Genomic DNA, 13,429 nt, shown 5'->3' on the forward strand with positions numbered 1-13,429 from the left:
CATAAAGTTAACTGCTAAGGACAGCTACTGAGCAGAGCTAATGTGGGGTGTTTATTGCTTTGTCAAGAATTGTCAAGGCTATTACAATGGAAACACAGCACTTAGTTCATACACTGTAGTCCAGGAGCATTTATTATTTTAACATGGTTGTAATTCTAGTGTAATAGTCTCAAAGAGCACACTGAGCCCCACTCAAGACCACAGCCTATAATTCGAGAAGAGAGTATATTTCTCTTATGCAGTATGAGATATATTCTACAATACAATGGGATTGCCTTTAAAAAAATTTCTTTACTGACTGCAAGTGACTGTCGCAGTCATAGCTTACTCTGCTCAGGTTGCATTATCTACAGGTATCAAGCAACATAATTACAGCGAGCGCACTTGTACTCAGTGGCCTACTTCTAATGCTTTATAATTATAATGTTGGTTTAGGTGCTGTTTATTGTACTCTCCTGATCTTGACAACATCTGTGCATCATATAATAATAATTTTTCCAAAGCAAAAGGGATGGTTGCTGTCTGCTTCTTGGATATAGCTTTTGTATTCAGTAAAGCTTTAATCAAGCTTGACCCCTGTGAGTTTGACTGATAGCAAAAACACAGACGTAGACAAAGACATTAGTATCCCCTGTAAGTCACAGTTAAGTTCTGTCAAACTGAAGTTTCCAGAACCATAAACAGAAATGTAAATGTATAGCATTTGCAGATGCTCTTCATTACACACTTAACAGTAAATAATTTATTGCTTTTTTGACTAGTAAATGCAAGTATATTTGTTTGCTCTTCAGGATCAATTCAAGGATCAATTAAACTGCTTTTGACATTGGGAAGTAAAAGAAGTGGAGAAACATCTTCAAAGGTGTTTGGAAAGTGAGGAAAAGTCAAGTCGATATCCACAAGATATCAGACAAGACCAAGACAAGTCAAAGTCATAATAATCATGAAGCTAAGAGCAAGATGTCTGAAAAGTGGTGTTGAGAACGGACTTGAGACTGACACTGAGCCAAAGCAGTGGGCTTGAGATGAGAGCTGTATGTGCTGAGATTGCTGAGCAGTACTCACCATTGAGCCAACATGCCCGCTCTCTCCTTTCTCCCCTGATGGTCCTGGCATTCCCTATAAAATGCAGACACAGTGATCAACACAGTCTCAGGCATAATATGGAAACAGATCTAACATGTGAAATCAGAGATGAGCTGATAGGAATTTATTGTAATTTGTACCTGCAGTCCAGACGGACCAGATGCCCCCTTGAAGCCTCTGTGTCCTTCATCTCCTTTTGCCCCATTCATGCCCTGCTGCCCGCGAGGACCTGGCTCACCATCTGCACCCTGAAATTACAGACAGGCCAGCACTGTGAACACTGCACAACCTAAACCAACTTATTATACAATCATATGTGTTTATGTTTGTGTAACATACTGTCAGTCCTGGCTGGCCCACAGGTCCTTGCATTCCATAAGGTCCTGGAGGTCCCTAGAAAAGCAGAAAGGATGTTCAATACGCATTCACTGCAGGAAGAACGTGATTAGCACCATCTGCTCATTTCACCAGGGGATGCACTGTCCAGGCAAACTGTTGTAACAATGAACTGCCCCAAACCAATTACAAGCCAGTTTGACCTCCACCTCCTGTTGATGCAAGGTGATGATGTGATGTTACAACTTTTCACATAAAATTCATACTCACAGCTTCTCCTTTGTCTCCTTTGCTGCCCTTCTGGCCTGGTCCGCCTGTCTCTCCCTATGGAGACAAATGCACACATGTAAGGGCTTGGCACAAAAAAAATTAAAGGGACAGTTTACCCACAAAATCAAAAAATAATTATTTTTTGTCTCACTAATAGTGCTATTGATCCGTCGAGATTGTTTTGGTATGAGCTGCTGAGTTTTGCAGATATCCAAAGAAATGTTTGTCTCAAATATAATGGAACTAAATGACACTTGACAAAAATATACACAAAATATACACTTGAAAAACTTGAGAGCAGTGTCTCTTTCCAGAAATTATGACCTGGTTACGACCTGGTTAGCTCACTAAGCTAACTAAGCCAGGTCAGCTGAGGAGGACACAATTAATATGTACATCCCGCTCTGTCACGAGGAAGAGCCTCTCTTACACGAGCAGATGCTTTCAGCAGAAAGAGAAGTTCCTACATTTTTTTAGTTTTGATTATCACAAGCCAAGTGCCGTCTAATTCCATTATTTTAAAAACTCGATAAATCACACCAAATCAATCTCAATAGATAAATAGCCCTACAGGTGGCAGTATAACTACCTTGTCTCCATCCTCTCCAGGAGGCCCAGAAGACCCCGCAGCCCCTGGCAGCCCCACGGGTCCTGATTCCCCATCATTCCCTGCCGGCCCCACAGGCCCCTTCTCTCCCTGGAGAACAGATGGGAAAACCACGCACATCTAGCAAATGCCACAATACTTATCATCCTCATATAGCAGCATGACACATTGATTAATGTCTCGTACCAGGAAGAGAACTCGCACCCAAGAAAGCAGGCTTGATCACATTCATATTTTCTCCCTCCCTCGCTCTCTCTGTCTCATAATCGCACGTTCCAAAGCGAGAGCACATGTTGTTTATTACCCAACGGTGGGTAGTGATGGAATATGTGTTCTTGGACATTGTTGCCTCAGAAACAAAATTAGCAATGTACGAAATCTTACTGGCTCGCCCTTCTCTCCCATCGGCCCAGCAGGGCCCACGCCGCCAGGCCGTCCTGGCTGGCCAATAGCGCCAGCCGGTCCAGAGGCGCCTCTCTCTCCAGTAGCACCCTGGAAACGAGAGGAGATAAAGAGGTGGGGTGAGTGTGTCACATGATTTACGCTTTGATTTAATGTGGTGGTCACGATCACTGATCACCATGGAAACAGCCTCCTGCCTCACGCATATTCTATAGAACATGAAAGCTGATCAGAGAGCAGGAGGTGGTACGGGAAGCAGTTTGACAAAACCAGACTTACGATACTTCCTCCAACACCAGGTAGTCCCTCTCCTCCCTTCAGACCTGCAGGACCCTGGAAAGAAAATGACAGCACATTCATTATAAAATGTACCATCAGTGATTTATAGTGAGTTCAGTAGTTTACAATTGCTTTGGTCTAGTTAGATTTGCATAACTCTTTCATGAATGGCATGCTGTTATAACTTCAAGTTCATTTCTGATCTAACTGCAAGCTACACATTTCCAGAGAGTCTGATGTTGACAGTGATTAAAGGAGAGGAGTTGAGATGTATGGAATTTTTTCGTCACCATAGCACCAGGGGTCCCTCTGCTTCCTCTGAAGCCTTGAAGCCCAGCAGGGCCACTTTTCCCTGAGGCTCCTGGTGGACCTGGGTCTCCCTGGAAACCACACATTCACACATATGTGATTAGATGTAAGGCAAATAGCCAGTAGACAGCAGGTCCTTGTGCAGTCATAAATCATAGTAGCCAGCAAGTCACACAGAGAAGGAACATTTATATTTTATGAGCCATAATACACTTAACACTGTGAGGTTTCCTCTGTTATTTATTAGCAAATTAGAGGATAGGATGAGACCCAGGAGATAAGATATTCACACATTGCTGAAAGAGTCCTTGGACTTTATCTAATATAACAGTGATAAGGTGATGCTGGTAAGTGATTTTGAACTTGACATTATGATGAGCAGCACTCACCTTGGCACCCTCTTTTCCGGCAGTTCCCGGTAAACCATGCTCACCCGGTGGTCCTGGGGAACCTGGATGACCTCTGTCTCCAGTTGGCCCGGTCTCGCCAGATTTGCCCTGAAAATTACCAAATTACACAACACACATTACATAACAGTTATTTCAAAACACCTGAAACAAACAACTGTTGTTTAAGAATCAACTAAGACTATTAGCTGATCCTCTTACCTGTGGTCCAACAACGCCTGGGGGGCCGGGGGGTCCGTTCTTGCCTTGGAAACCCTGACGAAAGAGACAAGTGAGTCTGATTATCCTCAGTCAAGATTTGAAATAGAGTCAGTGGGATGCATAGAACCCATTATCTGAGAACTGCACACAGATGCTTTACTAGATGTAGTACAGTGTGCCTCTTAGCTTGCACTCTGACTTCAGTAATTCTATGCTGAAATCAGCTCTCGTCTGGTAGTTTATGTTGACTCTCAACTCTCTGTTAAAGGGTAATTACAGTATTTTTCAAATCTGCCCTATTTCAAGCCCAATTTTAACATTTTGGTGTGCAAATGACTAAAAGGTACAAAAAAAATTGGGATTGGTCCAGTAGATCACATCAGCCAGCAGCTGCAACACAGGCTGCAATGGCTGCTTCATAATTATTTTGGGCAACGGCGCCTGTTACTATACGTCCATTACAGGCGCTTGTTTTTGCCACTGACAGGCTCAGATTGTTAATCTAAGTGTCTCACAGAATTATTGACAAGATCCTTCACAGATAAACCTTTTGTTGAAGAATAAGATCATTTTATTTCAGCAGAAACAGCAGCTGCAATGCTCCATTCAATGCCACCAGACTCTTCGTCTCAGTCAGTTAGTTTGTTTATGGTATTGTGTGACTTTGGTGTTTAAAGTTAATGATGGGGTGTGCACCTCATAAAGAATAATGCTGTATACTAAAAATGTTGCTTCATTTTGACATTAAAAGGTGACTCACTGGTTCCCCTCTCTGGCCTGGATGACCTGGTAATCCATCTTTTCCGGGTGGACCCTGGAAAACGGAGCATTTTCTTACATCATCATAATGAACCAAACATGACCAAAGGTGAGTATAAAATGTGGAATGAGGTAAAAAGGAGTAACACTAAATCACAGGACAAACATTATGCAGTGCATCTTTGACCACTCACATTAGGCCCTCTGGGTCCTGGCTCACCGTTTCTTCCCTGTGGTCCATTGGGACCCTAGAAAATAATAAAACAGGTTGTCAAAGTGCTGTCTCAAACCCCAGATTGAATTTCCTGGTGCTTGTCCTACAGTGATATATGAGACTGTATCTGTGAGGCCAACTTTACTTAATCATATCTATCGTCAGGCATTAAGAAGGCAGTATTATACAAGACAAAAGATTACCTGTTCTCCGGTGGATCCTGGAGGACCATCTTGTCCAGCAGAACCCTACCAGGTGGATGAGGCAGAAGACAAATAAAAATCAGTTTCTGTATACAAAAGCCACTCAAACATTTTTGACTTTTCTTCCCTTCAACAAATCTTTAGCTTTCCCAAGATGGTCTTTGAGGGTGAGAGTGTAAACTGAAGCATTCGCTGCCAGACAGTAGCTTGTCACTGCACCAGATGGCCTGTCATCTAGAAGTGAAAGGCAACAACCAGTTCCAACCCGGTCTGTGCATTCATCCATACTTTATGAGACAGCCAGGTGTGTGTGTATGCAAGTGTAACTCCATGTGCATGTTTTCGTTTACATCAGGGTGTGTGTTTGTGTGTGTGTGTGTGTGTGTCAGTCTAAGCTCACCTTTTCTCCAGGCTTTCCAGTGGGGCCGTTTGCTCCTCTTCCCCCCCGGGCTCCCTATTGGAAAACAAACAACAGTCTGATTAGCACATGCATTACTCATCTGGAGGTGGAAAATAAACGTCTGGTGAAAAAACACTGCAGCGAAGTAACAGTGTGCCTCCCACAAGTTGCGGTAAACTGATGGCATCTAATTAGAGCAATATACATTCAGAAAGAGACACGGTGTACAGGCATTATCACCTAAAGCTGTACTCACATTAGGACCTCTTTGGCCTCCAGGCCCTGCCTGACCAGCTGGACCCTGCATAGTAGAGGTTAACAATAATTTATCACTTAGTTATTTCACAATACGTAGAAAAGTTTATATCTTCTGAAGCAGTCAGGATGTGAACACAATTCCTCACCCTTCGTCCTTTCTCTCCAGGGACCCCTGCCACACCAGGGAAGCCAACTGATCCCTGCAGACACACGTAGAGGTTAATCAGCCTCAGCCTTCCATTCATCACACATCAGCCCCAATGTCTCATTAACTTATAATTAACTACTGTATCAAATTAAAGCAAATCTAATCCATGAGCCCAACACAGCCTTAAATACACCATTCATCAACATGTAATGAATTGATGTCACTAATGAACTATTAATAAAAAAGCCTTTTTTTAATAAGCCATCTATCATCCTTTATTTTTAATCAGACAGGAAACAGTCCAGCCAAAGACACACATCTCGCTGGTTAGAGCTCTGATAAAGGAACCAGAGGACACATTAACTGATCATAATAGCTCATCAATGCTAAATCACCTTAGGACCTTGTCTTCCTGGGTATCCTGGCAATCCAGGCACGCCGAGTTTACCCTGCAGAGAGACAGAAGAGGAGAAGAAGGCAGAATAAGAGGGGGAGGAAGAAAGAAACCGGAGAAATATAAAGAAGTGTATGAAAAGCTTTAATTAAGATTTTCATGACATACTGCTGACTATGCATGAACCAATACAGCAGGGTATCACTAAATTAATGCACAGAGTGATGACAGAAAGATTAAATGCTTAAACATGTGCACTGCTTCAGCTGCCTTAGGAATGGGCTGTAACCCGATGTAATAAATGTGAGGGCATTAAAATCCATATGTTCAGTATTTCAGAGATTTTCAGTCATTTTGTAAGAAAGTTTTGTCACAAGTGAAAAATGAAGAAATTTAACTTTTCTACCAAACACGATAACGGCTGTAGCAGCGTAATGCAGGTTTAGATAAGAGTTTTCAGCCTATTTGATCTCCAAATTGTCTTCTTTGGGTCCTCACCTAATGAAAATGTAATTGTTTTAAAACGTACCTTCTCGCCGGGTGTCCCAGGACCTCCTGAATCTCCCAGAGGTCCTGATTGGCCCTTTAGTCCCTCTGGTCCATCCTCTCCATGAGGACCAAGAACTCCGTTATCACCCTAAAGTCATGAATGAGAGAAGAAGGGAGGTGAGGATCTTATCTCCACTCTGACTGAGAATGAGAGGAAATGATACTGAGGCTTTGTGGCCGCTCTCACCCTGTCCCCCTTGATGCCCATGTCACCTTTGAAACCAGGGAAGCCATCTTCTCCCTTTTGAGAAGAGGTGATTAGCAATGGAAGCTCTTTGATGATAAAGGCAGTCATTACATTGTAATTCGTCAAGTGTCCTTCCAGTCACGAACACAGTTTGACAACAAGCGTAAGAGTAAAGACTCACTCGTCTGTTTCACTCACCTTCTCTCCTTTGCTCCCCTTCAGACCCCGCACTCCATCGGCTCCCTGTGAAAAAGTGAAAACACTTAATCTGACGGGAATCGTCACAGACAAACCTGCTCTCAACAACTCCAGACATCATAGAGAAAAATCACTGGTTGCCTGTATTTCTAGAAATACCCCATCATAAAACAAATGATTTCGAAGTGTCTATTGATTTTCTCTTGACCTAACGTTGCTCTGGTTTTTGAGCAGCTATTGACCTTACATGCATTTCATATTACTTGCCAACATGGTAAAGCTTCCCCTCAGGGATATTGAGCCAAACTACCAGATAAAACATCAGATGTGTGTAAATGTGACAAAAACAAACACCAATCAGAGTGTCACTTTATGACAACTTTACTTTTATTCTCAGTCAAAACGGTCTGCTCCACACCTACGCACACAGCTCTGCTCTATCAGACTCTGACATTTCTCCCCGTCAAATGTTCCTCAATCTGTTGTTAGTATTCCCCTTGAGAACCGAGGTGCTTTCCCTCCACCTGTCACCTGTCAGTCATAGACTCAAACAGCTTGTCCGTCACAGGTAGACATACACACAGAATGAAATGAGCAGGGGAATGAACATCTCAGTGGACATCACACTTGAGATCATGATGCATTTATGTCTCACCTTGACACCACGAGGCCCTGGGTACCCAACAGGCCCCTGAGGACCTAGTAAACCCTACAAAACGACAAAATAAAAATTTTTTTAGCAAAAAAGCAGAGGCTAGAAAAATGCATTTCTCAGACCAGATATGTATAAGCACTCAGTCACTGTGTCCTATCCTTTACTGTCAATAAGTATTTTCAAACTGAAAATAACATCAGATTCTGATGAGTGCATGCTGCTGACTCTAATTTGCTAATGCTCTTGTACAACGAAGATGATGACATCGTCGGGACACAGTGATTAGAATGATGAGCGTTATTGCAACATGTGAGTGAGTGCACAGTTACAATAGATTGCAAGATACAGCATGATATTGCACTTTTGATATCTTGCTATGACACTACAGCAGACAAGCCTCAGATATGCAGTTACCCACTTGGATGCCTTTCTCTCCTGGGGGGCCCTCTCTTCCTGGGTGACCCTGAAACAGGAAAACACGAATCAGATTGACTTAGCACTGCTGCGAGTACATCATCATTTTATCACTTCTTGATGGAAATTTCTGAATGCAACCAACCAATGACAAAAAAGAGGCACCAGCGGCACTGCGAGTAAAAAACCATGAAAATATCTTTGTGTCACAAAGCTTTGCAGAATAATAGAAGGGGCATTAAGTGAAATGCATTCAAATGTGTCTGACCGCAATCTAAAATGAATTCTGTAAGATGAGAAAAGGCTCAATGTAAGAAGATGTTTCATTCTTTTCTAAATGTCACGCAGCTTTGGCACAATTCTGGAAAAACCTCCTGAGTCCCCCTACTGGCAGACAACAGTAAGTGTAGGTTGCCGAATTTTATCCTCTTGGCTACTTTAGATTAACAAACAGTTAGTTTGATTGTTGCTACAGCAATTTGGGGAATTGTATTTGGAAAGTTTTGGCTGTCTGGGTCTTGCCCTCTTTGGATAATTGATAGAGACTCGGTCATTATGTGTAGTATGTCAGCGACTCCCAACCTGTTTTGTACCCCCACAGCACAGTCCGATTAACTCAAGTTCCCCTTCATCAACAAAAGCATTTATGTTCTAAATAAAAAGCAGATATTATGGTGGATGTTAAAATATTTTCATACAATTGAACTGTCAATGTTTGTTTTTCGGATCAACAACCACATGGAGTAACGAAAGCTGGACGTTACAACCATGTATCCATTACTTTTAGTGATCAGATCACTAAAAGTAATGGATAAACTGTTATCATGAGATTTGTCTGGCCTCCTTCCCATAGTTAAGATAAAAACATAAACAGCATACAGTAGTACAGTTAAGCACATTAACATCTAAACAACACATAACCTTCAATGTTAGAGTTTTCACACACCCTCTGACAGTGGTGACATATTGCACAACCTCGTGTAGCCAACATTCTTCATTACCCGTTAGTGCTGAGGGTCTTAATGAACACAGGCCAGAATGAATGTTTACAGTGGTTCAGCCTGCTCTGGGAGACCCTGAATATGCTACCAGAGGTTAAGAGCTGAAACTCTAAGTGGAGGACGTGAGAGTTGGATCAGACAGTATTTGTCTGTCTGGTAATAGACTGCTCGTAGATTGCTTGGAGAGTATTTTTAACCCCCATCATTTTCATATACCAGACAAGCAATCTGTGATTTCAACTATACAGAAGAGATACCAAACCAGGCTGTTATCCTATATCTTATAATACTGTCTAAGACTGCATGGTAAAACAGTACATGAATGTTTGCTTAGATCCATAGACCATAAGTCTACGTAAAATATACATCAGCTGTTGAAGTCTGGAGCAGAGACTATCAGCATAGGTCCTTGAACTGAGTGTGTTATTATTAATATGAACCTGAGATACTTAAATTGCAGACCTGAGTGAGGGATTCATTATGAAGAACCACCGGTTATATCCATTACTTCAAGCTAGACCCGGGCAATATATTGACGTTGTAAGATTTATTGAACAAGATTCAGCTTGAGACAATACAGTTTGTATTGATCCTCTGTAAAACCATGCAGTTTGCATCTCTTCTTCATCACTTTCTTAACACAACCCAGCTTCACTCACTCACAAGCTCTCTGTGACGTGCAAAGGCAAAAATCTGTCTGTGTCATGAATGGAATCATTGCAGTAACAGCCTTGCAATAAACCTTGGCGCTGCGCGTGTGTGTGAGACAGAGCCACTTGTTTGTGTGAGGTAAAACTTTCAACCTGTAGTACCAGTTCTATGTGCTCGCAGCTAGTATTCAGACACTCTTAAGTGCAATAACAACACATTAAGTACCATAGCTGACTCGTGGATTTATCTTTTTATAAAATTATTAATAAATCTTTTTTTTTTTTTAAATCAATTGAGCTATTCTACAATCTCCCCAAGTACCCCCTGGCAACAGCAAAATGTCCTGGGGTAAAAGAACTCCCTGGCTGGGAATCACTGGTCTATAAACGTCTTTGTTTGTACTTAAGTATTCAAGTTGATACGATTTTATCCATTATGTAAAAAAAAACAAAAAATCTTGACAACAACCTGTGCCAAAATGCCTTGCTTGAATAGTGCAGACTCTTGTCTTATCTTGTCAGTTGAGCTCTGAGTTGGCTGATGAAGTAGCAGCAACAACACACTGTTTATACATGTACATAGATGCTTGATGTGCGAAGGAATGCATGGATATGAGCATGTTTATGTGTGTTTATGCTAACACATGCATCAATGTATGTGTGTGTGTGTGTATGTGTGTACTTACCGGAGGACCATCAATGCCTGGCAGTCCCAGCATGCCTTGTTTCCCCTGGGGACCCTGTATAGGACAGAGAGAGGCATGAATACTGTACTGGAGTTGAGCTTCAGATATGAAAAAATATCGAACACCTGAACTTATGCCACAGAGAACATTTCCCACTTTGCTACAAAATATTGTATTCATGACTAAATCCACTTTTATTTCTTTTATCGGTCTAGCAGCTTGACGTGCACCGGCCAAGGCCGTCCGTAGTGTCTGTTATGCCTGTGTGTGTTTCTTGTGTATTGATTTCCTGTCTAGCTCTGTCTGGTCTGAATAGGAGCCAGAAGAGGTTGGATCGTACTCTCCAGCTCAGCGGGCCTCCCCCGGGAATGCGATGACAGGGGTCGCAAGGTCACAGCTTTAATTCTGAAATTAAGTGAGAGACATGCTACCTACCTTCTCTCCTGGCACTCCAATGGGACCCTGAGGACCAGGCAAGCCCTGGACCAGAACAAAGCATCAATCAGGTTAAGTGTCAAAAGACTAGGAGAAGGCTGGGAGTTGAGGTTTCTGCTCTAGTCTGTGTGTATGTGTGCATATTGTTATGTGTGTATGTAAGACTTGTGAGCAGTGTGTGTGCATATGAGCTGGGGCATGGGGTGGATTGTTGACATGCTGGAAACTGAAAACATTATTACATCTTCTTTATATGACTGCAATATCTCTGATTCTATTTTAAAATTACATCTTGTTGTTGTCCGGTGAAAACCGTGTACCTCCAAAAACAACAGCCTTGTATTCTGAATACATTTAGTGACATGATGACATGTAGTTGGATTGTAAAAAGGCGAGATGATTGTCTAATCCTATAGAGGAGTAAGTTAATCTTCCTTTGAAATAAAAATCTAAAAATAATCAGAAGCAGAAAGTTTATACCATCATTGAGAGAGAGCAACTGAGCTTATGTAACTCTCTGCCTGCAACTGTGTACACCTGAAGCTCGTCTGCATGCCTCGAATACATTTATAGGATGTGTAATAAGTGGATTAACTCTCACACTGACAGGACAGTTTTTCATACCTGTACTCCTGGATTTCCCTGCTGACCCGGGGGCCCGATCTCTCCAGCTGGACCCTAACAACAAGAAACACTGGTAGTCACACACTCTGCCGCTACATGATCTTTGTTAGAGCTCATCATCACATGACTGGTTAACAGGTTCGCTGAAAGGCCACACTAAGCCACTCTGGCTGCTGACACTACTTTCAGAAAACTGTTACCCACACACTAATTTTCATCGAACAATTTTTACATATATTATAGTCATCAGTGGTATATATTGGCAGTAATGGTTACTGAATAATACGTTTGTGAAAGTAAAAGGACTGACCAGGTTGCCCTTTGCACCTTGTGGTCCATCAGTTCCACCAATACCCTGTTAAAAATGCACACATGCAAGATGTCAGAAAACAATGGATGAAATGTCAAAGTCTGATCAAAAAAAGAGACATTGTTCAATAGCTTCCCTGTTGGCATATTGATAATTCCATGAAGTAGAAGACCTTTGATAGAGTTGAAAGGACTGAATAGCTCTGATTCTGTAATCAAGGTGTTGTTGACTTACCGGCTGGCCAGGTGGGCCAGGCGGCCCCCTTGGCCCAACAAGACCCCGAGGACCCTGGAGACAAAACACAGCAAATAGTCAGCGGCTTACCTGCATTCATGATGAGATGGAGTGAGTGCTGAATACTAAATCAAAAATCAGCACTAAGGAGAGACAGTGAAAAAACAAGGAGAGACAGAATATATTTTTTTGTTTGTGTTTGTGTGTACGTGTGTGTGTGTGTGTGTGTGTGTGTGTACGTGTGTGTGTATGTGTGTGTGTGTGTGTGTGTACGCATATGTGAGTGTGTGTGTGGGCGCATCTGGTTTTCTATGTGGTAGTCACGGAGACTGCACTAGCCTGTGTTTGCGCGAGTGTGTTTGTGTGTTCTGTTTTTGTCAGCCTCCCTCTTTGTAGGCTGGCCAAGCCACCTGTTCCAAAGCCACATCTGTGATCTCCAGGGAAGTGATTGATATGGAAATATAATCATTCAGGCCAGGATTTTATCTCTTCCCTCTCCGACGCTCTCTCTTTCCTCTCTCCATCTCTCTTATCTCTTTCACCATCCAACCAAATATCTGTCTTGCGTTTGTCTGTCACTTCTCCCATCGCTCCATCTAACGCGTCAACATAGCCAACTCCTCTCCTTTCCTGCGTCTTTGTAGTTTACCACAGATTTTCTTCACAAGGTTTACGGCACTCTATTTCTTCCAGTACTAGGTGATTCATTTGGAGGGACAGAACCATGCTGAGCCCCAACCTCACCTACTGGGAGAAATATGGAGTGCGAGTCATAACCAATCAAACAGTGTTCACAGCTGAGTTACACAGAATGACAACTCTTAGGATCTTTGGATCCATGATCCAAGGTTACTCCCTAGATACTACCACTGTAAATGTGTGTGCCTACAATGGTGGTGACCTTTTCTCTCTTAATGCTAGGCTGAACACTGTGGCAGTAATGCATTAATATGGTTTGACCGTCCTAGTTTTCATATTGGCTGTATGTAACATATTGTGCAGTGTTTTTCTATGAGCAGTAGATTTTGTACTTCTGTGAGTTCTTCTGTGAGATGTTGGCATAAATCCAGTTAAATCCCTTTAGGGTTTGTTTTCGGAAATCCTAATTTCTGTGATTCTGCACCCAGAAAAAGATTTTTGTGTTATCGTTTCTCTGAGAGCCTGAAGCACAGACCTGATAAATTCATCCTCTACACTACATCAAGTATTTTAA

General features: G+C 42.2%; 1 protein-coding gene across 3 annotated transcripts in view; it reads right to left on the reverse strand.

Annotated features, from left to right (window-relative positions):
- Positions 1–13,429, reverse strand: part of col5a3a (collagen, type V, alpha 3a) — a 53,280-nt gene that overhangs the window by 12,955 nt on the left and 26,896 nt on the right. For all 3 annotated transcript variants that reach the window (XM_084371728.1, XM_084371727.1, XM_084371726.1), the window contains 27 exons: positions 12,217–12,270; positions 11,983–12,027; positions 11,673–11,726; positions 11,049–11,093; positions 10,614–10,667; positions 8,281–8,325; positions 7,863–7,916; positions 7,208–7,252; positions 7,010–7,063; positions 6,803–6,910; positions 6,275–6,328; positions 5,878–5,931; positions 5,730–5,774; positions 5,474–5,527; positions 5,074–5,118; positions 4,851–4,904; positions 4,658–4,711; positions 3,898–3,951; positions 3,679–3,786; positions 3,271–3,360; positions 2,981–3,034; positions 2,684–2,791; positions 2,282–2,389; positions 1,693–1,746; positions 1,426–1,479; positions 1,227–1,334; positions 1,066–1,119 (listed from right to left, as the gene is read on the reverse strand). In XM_084371728.1, coding sequence (XP_084227854.1) covers positions 1,066–1,119; positions 1,227–1,334; positions 1,426–1,479; positions 1,693–1,746; positions 2,282–2,389; positions 2,684–2,791; positions 2,981–3,034; positions 3,271–3,360; positions 3,679–3,786; positions 3,898–3,951; positions 4,658–4,711; positions 4,851–4,904; positions 5,074–5,118; positions 5,474–5,527; positions 5,730–5,774; positions 5,878–5,931; positions 6,275–6,328; positions 6,803–6,910; positions 7,010–7,063; positions 7,208–7,252; positions 7,863–7,916; positions 8,281–8,325; positions 10,614–10,667; positions 11,049–11,093; positions 11,673–11,726; positions 11,983–12,027; positions 12,217–12,270 — 1,710 coding nt within the window. The remainder of the gene's footprint in view (positions 1–1,065; positions 1,120–1,226; positions 1,335–1,425; positions 1,480–1,692; positions 1,747–2,281; positions 2,390–2,683; positions 2,792–2,980; positions 3,035–3,270; positions 3,361–3,678; positions 3,787–3,897; positions 3,952–4,657; positions 4,712–4,850; positions 4,905–5,073; positions 5,119–5,473; positions 5,528–5,729; positions 5,775–5,877; positions 5,932–6,274; positions 6,329–6,802; positions 6,911–7,009; positions 7,064–7,207; positions 7,253–7,862; positions 7,917–8,280; positions 8,326–10,613; positions 10,668–11,048; positions 11,094–11,672; positions 11,727–11,982; positions 12,028–12,216; positions 12,271–13,429) is intronic.

The sequence above is a fragment of the Pagrus pagrus genome, assembly GCF_965226575.1.
Source record: "Pagrus pagrus genome assembly, chromosome: 13".
NCBI lineage: Eukaryota > Metazoa > Chordata > Actinopteri > Spariformes > Sparidae > Pagrus > Pagrus pagrus.